This window comes from Eschrichtius robustus, chromosome 1, assembly GCF_028021215.1.
Source record: "Eschrichtius robustus isolate mEscRob2 chromosome 1, mEscRob2.pri, whole genome shotgun sequence".
Classification (NCBI taxonomy): domain Eukaryota; kingdom Metazoa; phylum Chordata; class Mammalia; order Artiodactyla; family Eschrichtiidae; genus Eschrichtius; species Eschrichtius robustus.
Window position 1 is genome coordinate 41,674,173 of NC_090824.1, and position 17,311 is coordinate 41,691,483.

Genomic DNA, 17,311 nt, shown 5'->3' on the forward strand with positions numbered 1-17,311 from the left:
AATTTTTAGTTAACATTTTAAGTATATGTGAAAAATGTGAAATTTTCCAAAAGTAGCATTTTCATTAACTAATAATAATCATGATCATTCACAGTAATTGATTTAAAGATTTGATCAGAAAACTGGAAGAGAATAGTGAAAATCACCTAAGCTGAGCAGAAAAAAGAAAAAAGAATTTTTAAAAAATGAGGATAGTTTAAGAGACCTCTGGGACAACATCAGTGTATTAATATTCACATTATAGGGGTCCCAGAAAGAAGAGAGAGAGAAAGGGACAGAGAATATAATTGAAGAAATAGTAGCTGAAAACTTCCCTAACCTGAGAAAGAAAACAGGTATCTAAGTCCAAGAAGCATAGAGATTCCCAAACAAGATGAACCCAAAGAGGACCACACCAAGACCCATTGTAATTAAAATGGCAAAAATTAAAGATAAAGAATCTTAAAAGCAGCAAAGGAAAGGTGACTGGCTGTGTACAAGGGAACTCCAATAAAACTATCAGCTGACTTTTTAGCAGAAACTTTTTAGGTCAGAAAAAAGTGGCATGATATATTTAAAGTGATGAAAAGAAAAAAACCTACAACCAATACTCTACCTGGCAAGGCTATCATTCAGATTTCAATGAGAGATAAAGAGTTTTACAGACAAGAAAAAGCTAAAAGAGTTCAGTAGCACTAAACCTACTTTACAAGAAACATAAAGGGGACTTCTCTAAATGGAAAAGAAAAGACCACAACTAGAAATATGAAAATTATGAAAGGAAAAATCTCATTGGTAAAGGCAAACATAGAGTAAAGGTCAACCACTTATAAAAGCTAGTGGGAATGTCAAAAGACAAAAGTAGTAAAATCATCTATATCCACAATAAGTAGTTAAGGGATACAAAAAACAAAAAGATGGACAATATGATGTCAAAAACATTAAATGTGGTGGGGGCGCATAAAAATACAGGGTTGTTAGAATGTGTTCAAACTTAAGATCATCACTTTAATCACATATATATAAAAGTTGTTATATATATACTTCATGGTAACCACAGACCAAAAATTTATAGTAGATGCACACAAATAAGAGAGAAATGAATCCAAACATAACAGTAGTAAGATAGTAATCAAAGATAGTAATCAAATCACAGAGGAAGAGAACAAAAGAAGAAGAAATGAACAAAAAAGAACTACCAAAACAACCAGAAAACAGCCAACAAAATGTTAATAAGTACATATCTATTAATAATTGCTTTAAATGTAATTGGACTAAATACTCCAATCAAAAGACACAGAGTGGCTGACAGATTAAAAAAAAACAAAAAACTCTCTATATATGCTGTCTATAAGAGACTAGCTTCAGATCTAAGACACACACAGACTGAGAGTGAGGGCATGAAACAGGTGTTCAGTGCAAATGGAAACAAAAAGAAAGCTGAGGTAGCAATACTTATATCAGACAAATAGACTTTAGACCAAAGACTGTAACGAGAGACAAGGATATTATAGACTGATAAATGGATCAATCCAACAAGAAATAACAATTGTATACATATATGCACCCAACATAGAAGCACCTAAATACATAAAGCAAATATTAACAAACATAAAAGGGTGAAATTGACAGTAACATAATAATAGTAGGGGATTTTAACACCTCACTTACATCAATGGACAGATCATCCAGACAGAGTACCAATAAGGAAACAATGGCCTTAAGTGACACATTAGACCAATGGAATCAGCAGATATATATAGAGAGAGCATTCCTTCTGAAAGCAGCAGAATACACATTCTTTTCAAGTGCACATGGAACATTCTCTAAGATAGATCATATGCTAGGACACAAAAGAGTCTACAAGTTTAAGAAATTGAAATCATATCAAGCATCTTTTCTGACCACAGTGTATAAGACTAGAAATCAACTACCAAAACCAAAACCAAAGCAAAACCCTGCAAAAAACACAAACATGTGGAAGCTAAACAATATTCTACTAAACCAATGGGTCACTGAAGAAATCAGAGAGGAAATTAAAAAATACCTGGAGACACATGAAAATGGAAACACAATGATTCAAAATCTATGGGACACAGCAAAAACAGTTCTAAGAGGGAAGTTTATAGTGATACAGGCCTACTTCAGAGAGAAGGAAGATCTCAAACAAACAACCTAACCTTACATCTAAAGGAACTAGAAAAATAAGAACAAACAAAACAAAGTAAGAGGAAAAAAATAATAAGGACCAGGGCAGAAATAAATGAAATAGAGACTTAAAAATAAAACAATAGAAAAGATCAATGAAACTAAGAGATGGTTCTTTGAAAAGATAAGCAAAATTGATAAACTTTTAGTTAGACTAATCAAGAGAAAAAGAGAGAGGGCCCAAATCAATAAAATCAGAAGTGAAGAGAAGTTCCAACCTACACCACAGGAATACAAAGGATCATAAGAGATTACTACAAACAATAATATGTCAATAAAATGGAAAACCTAGAAGAAGTGAATAAATTCCTAGAAATGTACAATTTCCCAAGACTGAATCAGGAAGAAATAGAAAATATGAACAGACCAATTATCAGTAATGAAAATGAATCAGAAAAAAAAAAAAACTTTCAATGAAAAAAGTCCAGGATTGGACAGGTTCACAGGTAAATTCTACCAAATATTTAAAGAAGAGTTAATGCCTATCCTTCTTAAACTCTCCCCCCAAAATTTAAGAACCCGTTTTATGAGTCCAGCATCACCCTGATACCAAAACCGGACAAAGACACCACAAAAAAGAATATTACAGGCCAAAATTACTGATGAGCATAGTTGCAAAAATCCTCAACAAATATTAGCACACTGAATTCAATAATACATTAACAGGATCATACACTATGCTCAAGCGAGATTTATCCCAGGGAGGCAAGGATAGTTCAGTATCTGCAAATCAATCAATGTGATATACCACTTTAATAAATTGAAAATAAAAATCATATGATTGGGACTTCCCGGGTGGTGCAGTGGTTAAGAATCCGCCTGCCAATGCAGGGGACATGGGTTCGAGGCCTGGTCTGGGAAAATCCCACATGCCACGGAGCAACTAAGCCCATGCGCCACAACTACTGAGCCTGCGCTCTAGAGCCCGCGAGCCACAACTACTAAGCCCATGTGCCACAACTACTGAAGCCTGAGTGCCTAGAGCCTGTGCTCCACAACAAGAGAAGCCAGTGCAATGAGAAGCCTGTGCACTGCAATGAAGAGTAGCCCCCGCTCGCCGCAACTGGAGAAAGCCCACACACAGCAACAAAGACCCAATGCAGCCAAAAATAAATAAATAAACAAAAAACAATTTTTTTAATCATATGATTATTTTGATAGATCAGAAAAGCATTTGACAAAATTCAGCACCCATTTATGAAAAAAAACTCAATAAAGTGGGTGTAGAGGGAACATACCTCAACATAATAAAGGCCATATACAACAAGCTCATAGCTAAAATCATACTCAAAGGTCAAAAGTTGAAAGTATTTCTTCTACAATCAAGAACAGGATAAGGCTGCCCACTGTCACCCCTTTTATTCAACATAGTATTAGAAATCCTAGCCACAGTCTTTTTCAGACAAGAAAAAGAATCCAAGTGAAAAGGAAGAAGTAAAACTGTCAATGTTTACAGATGACATGATACTATACATAGAAAATCCCAAAGCCACCACCAAAAAAAAAAAAACAACTAGAGCTCATCAGTGAATTCAGTAAAGTTGCAGGATACAAAATTAATATACAGAAATCTGTTGCATTTCTATACACTAATGACAAAGTATCAGAAAGAGAAATTAAGGAAACAATTCCATTTATAATTGATTCAAAAGAATAAAATATCTAAGAATAAATCTAACTAAGGAGGTAAAAGACCTGTACTTGGAAAACTATAAGACATTAATGAAAAAATTGAATATGACACAAACAAATGGAAAGATATATATTTTACCATTGGGAGAATTAAAATTGTTAAAATAACCATACTCCCCAAGACAATCTACAGATTCAATCCAATCCCTATTAAAATTCCAGTGATAGTTTTCACAAAATTGGAACAAATAATTCTAAAATTTTTATGGAAACACAAAAGACCCTGAATAGCCAAAACAATCTTGAGGAAGAAGAACAAAGCTGGAGGTATTACACTTTCTGATTTCAAACTATACTACAAAGCTACAGTAATCAAAATGATATGGTACTGGCACAGAAACAGACACATAGATCATGGAACAGAATAGAGAGCACAGAACTAAACCTGCATATATAGTTTATTAATCTATGACAAAGAAGGCAAGAATATACAGTGGGGAAAAGATAGCCTTTCTAATAAATAATGTTGGGAAAACTGGATAGCTACATGCAAAAGAATCAAATTGGACTACTTCCTCTCATCATATACAAAAATCAACTCAAAATGGGTTAAAGACTTAGATGTAAAACCTGAAATCATAAAACTCCTAGAAGAAAACATAGGCAGTACCCTCTTTGACAACAGTCTTAGTGATTTTTATTGGGTATGTCTCCTCAGGCAATAGAAACAAAAGCAAAAATAAACAAATGGGACTACATCAAACTAAAAGCCTTTTGCACAGCAAAGAAAACTATTAACAAAACAAAAAGACAGCCTACTGAATGGGAGAAGATATTGGCAAACAATATATCTGACATGGGGTTAATATTCAAAATATGCAAAGAACTCATACAACTCAACATCTAAAAAACAACCTGATTAAACAATGGGCAGAGGATCTGAATACACATATTTCCAAAGACATACAGATGGCAAACAAGCACATGAAAAGATGCTCAACATCACCAATCATCAAGGAAATGCAAATCAAAACCACAATGAGATATCACCTCACATCTGTCAGAATGGCTATCGTTGAAAAGACCACAAATAAGTGTTGGATAAAAACTGAACTCTTCCTGACATCCAATCTTAATTCTCATGAGTTATAGGAAGCAAGTTCAACAATGACACAAAATTCTATTCTAACTTTAACTTTTATTATGAAATATTACACATATACAGAACAGAATATTTACTGTAGGTGTACAGTCTTCATGTACATATGTATCTTTCGATAAATGTAGTTTATTACTTTTAATGAAGTATAGTTTATCAATCTTTTCCTTTTTGACTTATGCTTTTCGTGTCCTATGTCTTGAGGATATTCTCCTACATGATCTTGTAGAAGCTTTAGTGTTTGCTTTTTCATGTTAAGGACTGCAAGCTGTCTGGAATGTGTGTGTGTGTGTGTGTGTGTGTGTGTGTGTGTGTGTGTGTTCTGTGAAATGGTAGTCCAGATTCATACTTTGACATAAGATTGTCCAATTAACTAGCACTGTTAAATGAAAAGATAGTACTTTCCTCCACTATATTTCAGTGGCATTTTTGTCATAAATCAACTGTGGATCATAAATACATCATAAATATGTGTGTGAATCTGTAGCATCTATTTTATTCATTTGAACTTAATCTCTTCTCACATTAAAACCATACACTCTTGTTTTTTTAAGGGATTCCTTTATTTTTATTTTATTTATTTATTTATTTATTTATTTATTTATTTATTTATTTATTTATTTATTTATTTATTTATGCATGCCTGTGTTGGGTCTTCGTTTCTGTGCGAGGGCTTTCTCTAGCTGCGGCAAGCGGGGGCCACTCTTCATCGCGGTGCGCGGGCCTCTCACTGTCGTGGCCCCTCTTGTGGAGCACAGGCTCCAGACGCGCAGGCTCAGTCATTGTGGCTCACGGGCCCAGTTGCTCCGCGGCATGCGGGATCCTCCCAGACCAGGGCCCGAACCCCCGTCCCCTGCACTGGCAGGCGGATTCTCAACCACTGCGCCACCAGGGAAGCCCCATACACTCTTAATTAGTAGCTTTAAAATAAGCCTTTATAGTTAGTAGTAAAAATCCTTCAACTTTGTTCTTCTACAAGATTGCTTCCATTATTCTTGGCCCTTTGAATTTCAGTCTGTCAAGTCCTGCCCAAAAGCCTGTTTGGATTTTGATTGGGGTTGAAATTAAATCTATAGATCAATTTGGGGAGAATTTTGTGTTTTAACAATATTGAAGTTTCCAATCCATGAACACAGCATGTCTTTCATTTATCTTAGGTCTTTTTTGTTCCCTTTGACCTAGTTATTCAATTTCACTATGATATGTCCAAGTTTTTCTTTTTATTTATCCTGCTTGGGATTTATTGGGCATCTTAAATCTGTGAGTTGCTGTATTTTGTAAGTTCTGCAAAATTCTTAGCCATTATCTGTTCACATATGTCTTTTGTCCCATGCTTTTTCCTCTTTTTCTGAGACTCCAATTATATGAACACAATTATGTGTGCTAGTAAAATATCCTGTCTGTATCTTACTCACTCTTCTCTATTTTCTACTTTTTGTCTACCCTTGCTGCATTCTAGGCAGAATGGTCTTATTTCAATTCTTAATTTTGGTTATTGTATTTTTCAACTGGTAATTTTCAAATCTGCTTTGTTGCTCTTTATTGTTTCCAATTCCTTGCCATATTTTTCAAGCATGACTAGTATTCTTTGATCATAATAAATACAGTATTTTTATATTTCAGTGTCTATTTCCAATACCTGGTATTTTTGTAGGACTGGTTCTGTCATCTATTGTTTCTGCCAATTTTTGTTCATGCTGTCTTGTTTCTTTCTGCTGGAAAACTGTACACTGGACATTGTACTTCAAAAAAGGTGTTTGTAGAAACAATTGGAGGTCTAGGATGATAGTGTATTTCTCAGGAACAGATTTCATTCACTTCTGTCAGATACCTGGGATGTTAACAGTCCCAAAGCTCCTTAATCCACCTTTAGGTTCCCTGGTGATCTAAGTCAGGCTGGACCATGGCTTGTTAGCTTCTAATTCACTCTTCTGCAGAGGGTGAAGCTCTTTGGAATCCCAGACTAATGTGGCAGGAGGTTTATCAGGCGTAACACCTGGATGAGCTCTAAGTGTTGACTTTTGTCCCCCTTGTCATGTAAGAGAACCAAATCTCAGATTCCAAGTGGCTTCTTCTATATCAGTAAATGTTCTCAGAGTAAAAGGAGTTTTCAGTGCTAGGTTTACCAGTCTGGATTCTTGCTTTCTTGTAGAATTAGGCTTACTAATTCCTCATTATCTTGTTAGTTCTGCAACACTTTTTTTTTAATAAATTTATTTATTTTATTTATTTATTTTTGGCTGCGTTGGGTCTTTGTTGCTATGCACGGGCTTTCTCTAGTTGTGGCGAGCGGAGGCTACTCTTCGTTGTGGTGTGCGGGCTTCTCATTGCAGTGGCTTCTCTTGTTGCAGAGCACGGGCTCTAGGTGCACAGACTTCAGTAGTTGTGGCAGGTGGGCTCAGTAGTTGTGGCACAAGGGCTTGGTTGCTCTGCGGCGTGTGGGATCTTCCCGGACCAGGGCTCAAACCCCTGTCCCCTGCATTGGCAGGCGGATTCTTAACCACTGCGCCACCAGGGAAACCCCTCTGCAACACATTTAAGAACTCTTTTCATCCATCTATTTTAGTGATCCTTAGCCCACCATTCCTACCTAACCTAACTTTCTTACCTCATTTGAAGCAATTCAGTAGAGACATCCAAGCACAAAGTTCTTACCTCATTCACAACACTAATGGGTACTATCTTTTGTCCTTGAATAGAAATATTTAACAAAAGTTAAGCATGATATCCAGTCAAAGAGGTTTTGATCAAGAGTTCCTATGGATGTTACATTTTCTTTTCCCTGGTGTAGTTTATCTTCTGGGTAAAGGACATACAGATCTTGTTGAATGATCCCAGTTTATTAATCCCAATTCTTATTTCAATATCAATTATTACTTTATGGTTTACTACTTTACTATGGTTTATTACTTTACTTTATGGCATCAGTGTTTACTACCTTTCTACACATTTGTCATAATTTATAGAAGAGGCCCCAAAATGTACAATTACATATTTGATATAGAATTAGATCACTCAACATTTAAGGCATAGTCATTGTATGTTAAGTAATATACCCAGTGCTCTAGAGAGTTGCCCACCAAAAGAGCAGTGAAACAAATCCTCTACTTCAATTCCTTTTTTTTCTAGATGGCTGAAAAGCTACACAAATGTCATTTCAAGAACAAAGATCTACGAGAGAAACTGCATACTGTTACAAGACAATATAAGATTGTCTTAAATGAGGAGGATAAAGTTTTTATGCAGAAACAGAAAATTTATTCTGAGTATGTTTCTATCCATAATCCATACATGACTCAACATGCTTTAGTTATGGGTTGCTTCTCCACTTAAGCTTATCCTAGTTTAAAATCTACTGATAACAATGAAATGTTCTTTACCCAATTGTAAATACACTCCTAATGCGCCTCTATATATACTGAATAATGCTTTCCTCATATGGGTCAGATCAAATCCATAAACTCCAAATCTATTATTTTTACTTCTAAATCAGATTCTTGAAAGAATAATCATGCTTTTACCCCATGAGACTGCCTAGAGAAACTATGAGATCTACCTTCATCAGAAACTGGCTTTGCACCTACATTTCCTTTCTCAGAAAAAGGTTTTGTCATTGACACAATCCCCTAACCCAGAGACTGGGAAATTATTCAAGGAAACCCCTATCTTTTACTAGGACTCCATTCAAGCACCAAGGCTTGTAAATTCCACCTCCCAAATATTTCTCAAATATATCCTATCCTCCTCTCCAACTCCACTCTTTTCACCCCTTTTAGCTTCTTTGGTTTGGCTTGCCTCTCATAAGTTCTTCCCACTTTCTGTTTTACCACCCCTAACTTATCCACTTCCCTCTCACCACAATGATCCTTCTGGAACATCCCTCTGAGGTCATTCCTTTTTATCAGTCACTGCATTGTTGTCAACTGGGTACAAATCCCTTTGTCCCACTGAACTATGAACAGATCAGAGCAGTTGCTCTGTCTTACTCAGCACTGTATCTTCAGGATCTTGTCCATTGCTTAACACTTTCACCAGTGTTTTCCTAATGAGTATTACAGAATAACATCTTGCAAGTATGAGTTATGTAAGTAGTAATACATTACTACACTCAAAGTTAAATCACATGGAAGTGTAATTATGGTGTCCAGGCCCACTTATGTGAAGCTGAATTTATGGTCACAGTTGTAGCATTTAGGATGCAGAGAGTTATTGCAATCATTTTGTCTCATCCAATTGAATAGCCTACTAATAGTATTCTTCATGCAAAAACTTTCCTCAGATCCATACTAAGTTATCAGTTTGAGTCACAAAATGTGCTGATGACCAATAATTGTAACAATAAAACATTTACTACTGTTGTTGGTTTTTGTCTTCTTCAGATTGGCTACCATAACAAATTACCATAGACCGGGAGGTTTAAACAACAGAAATTGATTTCTCATAGTTCTGGAGGCTGGACATCTGAGATCAGGGTGCCAGCATGGTCAGGTTCTGGTGAGAGCTCTCTTCCTGACTTGCAGATGGCCAACCACCTTCTTGCTGTGTCCTCACAGAGGGGAAAGAGAGAGAGAGAGAGCTGTCTGGTGTCTCTGCTTATGAGGGCACTAATCTCACCATGAGGACTCCATCCTCATGACCTCATATAAATCTATTCACCTCCCAAAGGCCCCATCTTCAAATACTATCTCACTGGGGCCTAGGGCTTCAACATATGAATTTGTGGGGGGACACAATTCAGTCCATAGCAGTTTTGAAGAAGATGAGACACTTAGATAAAGTACTTCCTGTTACAGGCACATTCCTAGCAATGTCTAGAAATTTGAACAAAATCATAAACTTCCCGTTATTCTCTCTGTAAGTTAGAGACGAAAAATAACCACTCTACAAAATGCCTCATGGGTGCCACCCACTGGCTTTGGCACTTTACATCTCGGTTAATCCTTAAAACCAGTGAGATAGGTATTGTCATCCCCACTTTATGGATGGGGAAACTGAGGCTCATCCACAGGTAAAGTCTCTTTTCAAGGTCACACTACTAGGAAGAGGTAGACCACTATCCAAAGTCGGTCTGATTGATTCCTCCACCTTTTACAAAATAACATAACAGAACTGATAAATTCATTAAAAGAGACACACCCACTCAGCAGGATAAAGTACTATAGAATTGTTCTTGTGGTTTTATGGTTACTGTTGCAGTTAATGTTCCTTTCATAGCTTAGAGATTTTCATAAATTTATATTTAGCCACCACTAGCAAGAAGACTTTGTTTCTATTTTTACTAATTTATTTGATAAACAGTTCATGAACTGAACTTTCCAAACTACTTTTTAAATTCTTGTTTGTGGTTGCATATTTTCGTATGCTAAGGAGTTTAAAATGATTATTTCAACCTTAAATATATGATTACTCTGTTTTTTCATGGTAGAAATCAGAAACAACTGGCATTTATAGCTCAGAAAGAAAACTTCCTATCAAAAAGAAAAGTAGACATCAAAAATATGGAAGAAGGACTTATCACACTCAATGAGCTTCATCGGTATGTTTGTTGCCTTTGAAAATTTTAATCTTTATTCCTCTACATTTATTTTTTAATAGTAACAACAAATCTATGCCAATTTCTAATATACTATAGAAAAGGAGGTTCATAATTGACTCTCTCTCTTTTACAGTCCAGAAAAGTCATGATCATCGAATCTTTCACTGAAAGGATAGACAGGCACTGAGTTGTACATAAGCTGCATCTAATACCTCTGTTACAGCCTTCACATTCCCCTCCATCCCAGATTCACAAGCACATCTTCCATCCTTAATTACCGCTTATCCCTAATTCAAGAATCTTTATTGGCTTTCTAAATTATACATGGCAGCAAATCAGAACTCAGTCTAGAACCCAGAGTTCCTCACCAATTTGTTGACCTTAACCCTTCCTATGTCACAGTGTTATTTCCCTTCATGTCCTCTGTATGCAGCAAGTTTGCCTTAGTCACAAGAGTCCTGACTTGCTGCTCCTTTCCTCTGTTTCTTTGCATATGATGATGTCCTTTCCTTGGTGAGATTGCACCTCCATTCTGGCAATCCATGTTCCTCCCTCTATTAAATATTATCCTCTAATAACCTTTCCTCAACTGCCTCGCCAAAATCCGTTCTTCCCTATCCTTGGCTTCAATACTTGCAAAATCAGTTTGCACTTGCAAAACTTGTAATTGTCTTTCCATTAGTCTGCCACTAAAATCTTTAGTTGTTTCACAAGGTTTGTTTTGTCTCCCAGTTAGATGGTAGCCTTATTGTGCATGTGAATTATACATAAAGTCTACTATACATTTTAACAGCTCCCACAAATGCGAAATCCAATATATTTTTCTTGTTTTTAGTGCAACAAAGGAAGTATATCGGAAACAAATAAAAGTCCTGAACGATAACCTGGAAAGAAAAAATCAGAGATGGTAAAAAAAAAAACCTCATTTATATTATAAGTAGTATATGTTATCTTTTTAAAATTTAATTTTATTTATTTATTTTTTATACAGCAGGTTCTTATTAGTTATCTATTTTATACATATTAGTGTATGTATTTCAATCCCAATCTCCCAATTCATCCCACCCCCCCCACGCCCCCTCAGCTTTCCCCCCTTGGTGTCCATACATTTGTTCTTTACATTTGTGTCCCTATTTCTGCCTTGCAAACCAGTTCATCTGTACCATTTCTCTAGATTTCACATATACATGTTAATATTCAATATTTGTTTTTCTCTTTCTGACTTACTTTACTCTGTATGACAGTCTCTAGGTCCATCCACATCTCTACAAATGACCCAGTTTCATTCCTTTTTATGGCTGAGTAATATTCCATTGTATATATGTACCACATCTTCTTTATCCATTTGTCTGTTGATGGGCATTTAGGTCGCTTCCATGACCTGGCTATTGTAAATAGTGCTGCAATGAACATTGGGGTGCATGTGTCTTTTTGAATTATGGTTTTCTGTCAGTATATGCCCAGTAGTGGGATTGCTGGGTCATATGGTAATTCTATTTTCAGTTTTTTAAGGAACCTGCATACTATTCTCCATAGTGGCTGTTTCAATTTACATTCCCACCAACAGACCAAGAGGGTTCCCTTTTCTCCACACCCTCTCCAGCATTTGTTGTTTGTAGATTTTCTGATGATGCCCATTCTAACTGGTGTCAGGTGATACCTCATTGTAGTTTTGATTTGCATTTCTCTAATAGTTAGTGATGTTGAGCAGCTTTTCATGTGCCTCTTGGCCATCTGTATGTCTTCTTTGGAGAAATGTCTATTTAAGTCTTCTGCCCATTTTTGGATTGGGTTGTTTCTTTCTTTAATATTGAGCTGCATGAGCTGTTTATATAGTTTGGAGATTAATGTTTTGTCCATTGATTCATTTGCAAATATTTTGTCCCATTCTGAGAGTTGTCTTTTTGTCTTATTTATAGTTTCCTTTGCTGTGCAAAAGCTTTTAAGTTTCATTAGGTCCCATTTGTTTATTTTTGTTTTTATTTCCATTACTCTGGAGGTGGGTCAAAAAAGATCTTGCTGTGATTTATGTCAAAGAGTGTTCTTACTATGTTTTCCTCTAAGAGTTTTATCGTGTCCGGTCTTCCATTTAGGTCTTTAAGCCATTTTGAGTTTATTATTGTGTATGGTGTTAGGGAGTGTTATAATTTCATTCTTTCACATGTAGCTGTCCAGTTTTCCCAGCACCACTTATTGAAGAGACTGTCTTTTCTCCATTGTATATCCTTGCCTCCTTTGTCATAGATTAGTTGACCAGGTATTTGGGTTTATCTCTGGGTTTTCTATCCTGTTGCATTGATCTGTATTTCTGTTTTTGTGCCAGTACAATATTGTCTTGATTACTGTAGCTTTGTAGTATAGTCTGAAGACAGGGAGTCTGGTTCCTCCAGCTCCGTTTTTTTCCCTCAAGATCGCTTTGGCTATTCAGGGTCTTTTGTGTTGCCATACAAATTTTAAGATATTTTGTTCTAGTTCTGTAAAAAAATGCCATTGCTAATTGATAGGGATTGCATTGAATCTGTAGATTGCTTTGGGTAGTATAGTCATTTTCACAATATTGATTCTTCCAATCCAAGATCACGGTGTATCTCTCCATCTGTTTGTGTCATCTTTGATTTCTTTCATCAGTATCTCATAGTTTTCTGAGTACAGGTATTTTACCTCCTTAGGTAGGTTCATTCCTAAGTATTTTATTCTTTTTGTTGCAATGGTGAATGGTATTGCTTCCTTACTTTCTCTTTCTGATACTTTGTTGTTAGCATATAGGAATGCAAGAGATTTCTGTGCATTAATTCTGTGTCCTGCAACTTTACCAAATTCATTGATTAGCTCTAGTAGTTTTCTTGTGGCATCTTTGGGATTCTCTAAGTGTAGTACCATGTCATCTGCAAACAGTGACAGTTTTACTTCTTCTTTTCCAATTTGTATTCCTTTGATTTCTTTTTCTTCTCTGATTGCCGTGGCTAGGACTTCCAAAACTATGTTGAATAATAGTGACGAGAGGGACATCCTTGTCTTGTCCCTGATCTTAGAGGAAATGCTTTCAGTTTTTCACCATTGAGAATGATGTTTGCTGTGGGTTTGTTGTATATGGCCTTTATTATGTTGAGGTAGGTTCCCTCTATGCCCACTTTCTGGGGAGTTCTTATCATAAATGGGTGATGAATTTTGTCAGAAGCTTTTTCTGCATCTATTGAGATGATCATATGGTTTTTATTCTTCAATTTGCTAATATGGTGTATCACATTGATTGATTTGCATATACTGAAGAATCCTTGCATCCCTGGGATAATTCCCACTTGACCATGGTGTATGATCCTTTTAATGTGTTGTTGGATTCTGTTTGCTAGTGTTTTGTTGAGGATTTTTGCATCTATATTCATCAGTGATATTGGTCTTTAATTTTCTTTTTTTGTAGTATCTTTGTCTGGTTTTGGTATCAGGGTGATAGTGGCCTTGTAGAATGAGTTTGGGAGTGTTCCTTCCTCTGCAGTTTTTTGGAAGAGTTTGAGAAGGATGGGTGTTAGCTCTTCTCTAAATGCTTTATAGAATTCACCTGTGAAGCCATCTGGTCCTGGGCTTTTGTTTGTTGGAAGATTTTAAATCACAGTTTCAATTTCATTACTTGGTCTGTTCATATTTTCTGTTTCTTCCTGGTTCAGTCTTGGAAGGTTATACCTTTCTAAGCATTTCTTCCAGGTCGTCCATTTTATTGGCATAGAGTTGCTTGTAGTAGTCTCTTAGGATGCTTTGTATTTCTGCGATGTCCATTGTAACTTCTCCTTTTTCATTTCTAATTTTATTGATTTGAGTCTGCTCCTTCTTTTTCTTGATGGGTCTGGCTAAATGTTTATCTATTTTGTTTATCTTCTCACAGAACCAGCTTTTAGTTTTATTGATCTGTGCTATTGTTTTCTTTGTTTCTATTTCATTTATTTCTGCTCTGATCTTTATGATTTCTTTCCTTCTACTAACTTTGGGTTTTGTTTGTTCTGCATTCTCTAGTTCCTTTAGTTGTAAGGTTAGTTTGTTTATTTGAGATGTTTCTTGTTTCTTGAGGTAGGATTGTATTGCTATAAACTTCCCTCTTAGAACTGCTTTTGCTGCATCCCATAGGTTTTGGATCATCGTGTTTTCATTGTCATTTATCTCTAGGTATTTTTTGATTTCCTCTTTGATTTCTTCAGTGATCTCTTAGTTATTTAGTAACGTATTGTTTAGCCTCCATGTGTTTGTGTTTTTTATGTTTTTTTCCCTGTAATTGATTTTTAATCTCATAGAATTGTGGTCAGAAAAGATGCTTGATATGATTTCAGTTTTATTAAATTTACCGAGGCTTGATTTGTGACCCAAGATGTGATCTATCCTGGAGAATGTTCTGTGTGCGCTTGAGAAGAAAGTGTAATCTGCTGTTTTTGGATGGAATGTTCTATAAATATCAATGAAATCTCTCTGGTCTATTGTATCATTTAAAGCTTGTGTTTCCTTATTAATTTTCTGTCTGGATGATCTGTCCATTGGTGTAAGTGAGGTGTTAAAGTCCCCCACTATTACTGTGTTATTGTCAATTTCCTCTTTTATAGCTGTTAGCATTTGCCTTATGTATTGAGGTGCTTCTATGTTGGTGCATATATATTTTTAATTGTTATATTTTCTTCTTGGATTGATCCCTTGATCACTATGTAGTGTCCTTCCTTGTCTCTTGTAACATTCTTTAGTTTAAAGTCTATTTTATCTGATATGAGTATTGTTTCTCCAGCTTTCTTTTGATTTCCATTTGCATGGAATATCTTTTTCCATCCCCTCACTTTCAGTCTGTATGTGTCCCTAGGTCTGAAATGGGCCTCTTGTAGACAGCATATATATGGGTCTTGTTTTTGTATCCATTCAGTGAGCCTGTGTCTTTTGGTTGGAGCATTTAATCCGTTCACATTTAAGGTAATTATTGATATGTATGTTCCTATTACCATTTTCTTAATTGTTTTTGGTTTGTTTTTGTAGGTCTTTTTCTTCTCCTACTTAGAGAAGTTCCTTTAGCGTTTGTTGTAGAGCTGGTTTTGTGGTGCTGAATTCTCTTAGCTTTTGCTTGTCTGTAAAGCTTTTGATTTCTCTATTGAATCTGAATGTGATCCTTGCCAAGTAGATTAATCTTGGTTGTACGTTCTTCCCTTTCATCACTTTAAATATATCATGCCACTCCCTTCTGGCTTGTAGAGTTTCTGCTGAGAAATTAGCTGTTAACCTTATGGGACTTCCCTTGTATGTTATTTGTCCTTTTTCCCTTGTTGCTTTTAATAGTTTTTCTTTGTCTTTAATTTCTGTCAATTTGATTACTATGTGTCTCAGTGTGTTTCTCCTTGGGTTTATCCTGCCTGGGACTCTGTGCTTCCTGGACTTGGGTGACTATTTCCTTTCCCACGTTAGGGAAGTTTTTGACTATAATCTCTTCACATATTTTCTTGGGTCCTTTCTGTCTCTCTTCTCTTTCTGGGACCCCTGTAATGTGAATGTTGCATTTAATGTTGTCCCAGAGGTTTCTTAGGCTGTCTTTATTTCTTTTCATTCTTTTTTCTCTATTCTGTTCCGTGGCAGTGAATTCCACCATTCTGTCATCCAGGTCACTTATCTGTTCTCCTGCCTCAGTTATTCTGCTATTGATTCCTTTTAGTGTATTTTTCATTTCAGTTATTGTGTTGTTCATCTCTGTTTGTTTGTTCTTTAATTCTTCTAGGTGTTTGTTGTTTAATTCTTATAAGTCTTTGTTAAACATTTCTTGCATCTTCTCGATCTTTGCCTCCGTTCTTTTTCTGAGGTTCTGGATCACCTTCACTATCATTATTCTGAATTCTTTTTCTGGAAGGCTGCCTATCTCCACTTTGTTTAGTTGTTTTTCTGGGGTTTTATCTTGTTCCTTCATCTGGTGCATTGTCCTCTGCCTTTTCATTTTGTCTATCTTTCTGTGAATGTGGTTTTCGTTCCACAGGCTTCAAGATTGTCGTTCTTCTTGTTTCTGCTGTCTGGTGGATGAGGCTTTCTAAGAGGCTTGTGCAAACTTCCTGATGGGAATGACTGGTGGTGGGTAGAGCTGGTTGTTGCTCTGATGGGCAGAGCTCAGAAAAACTTTAATCCCCTTGTCTGCTGATGGGTGGGGCTGAGTTCCCTCCCTGTTGGTTGTTTGGCCTGAGGTAACCCAGCACGTGAGCCTGCAGGCTCTTTGGTTGAGCTAATGGTGGACTCTGGGAGCGCTCACACCAAGGAGTACTTCCTAGAACTTCTGCTGCCATTGTCCTTGTCCCTGCAGTGAGCCACATCCCCCCCCCACATCTGGAGGAGACCCTCCAACACTAGCAGGTGGGTCTGGTTCAGTCTCCTATGGGGTCACTGCTCCTTTCCCCTGAGTCCTGATGTGCACACTTCTTTGTGTGTGCCCTTCAACAGTGGAGTCTCTGTTTCCCCCAGTCCTTTTGAAGTCCTGCAATCAAATCCTGCTAGCCTTCAAAGTTGGATTCTCTGGGAATGCCTCCTCCCATTGCCATATCCCCAGGTTGGGAAGCCTGATGTGGGGCTCAGAACCTTCACTCCAGTGGGTGGACTTCTGTAGTATAATTGTTCTCCAGTTTGTGAGTCACCCACCCAATGGTTATGGGATTTGATTTTATTTGATTACGCCCCTCCTACCATCTCATTGTGGCTTCTCCTTTGTCTTTGATGTGGGGTATCTTTTTTGTTGAGTTCCAGTGTCTTCCTGTTGATGATTGTTTAGCAGTTAATTGTGATTCCGGTGCTCTCACAAGAGG

General features: G+C 36.6%; 1 protein-coding gene across 1 annotated transcript in view; it reads left to right on the top strand.

Moving 5' to 3' along the window:
• Nucleotides 1–17,311, top strand: part of CCDC175 (coiled-coil domain containing 175) — a 64,561-nt gene that overhangs the window by 24,854 nt on the left and 22,396 nt on the right. The window contains exons 9-11 of the mRNA XM_068530311.1: nt 8,108–8,244; nt 10,404–10,514; nt 11,350–11,421. Coding sequence (XP_068386412.1) covers nt 8,108–8,244; nt 10,404–10,514; nt 11,350–11,421 — 320 coding nt within the window. The remainder of the gene's footprint in view (nt 1–8,107; nt 8,245–10,403; nt 10,515–11,349; nt 11,422–17,311) is intronic.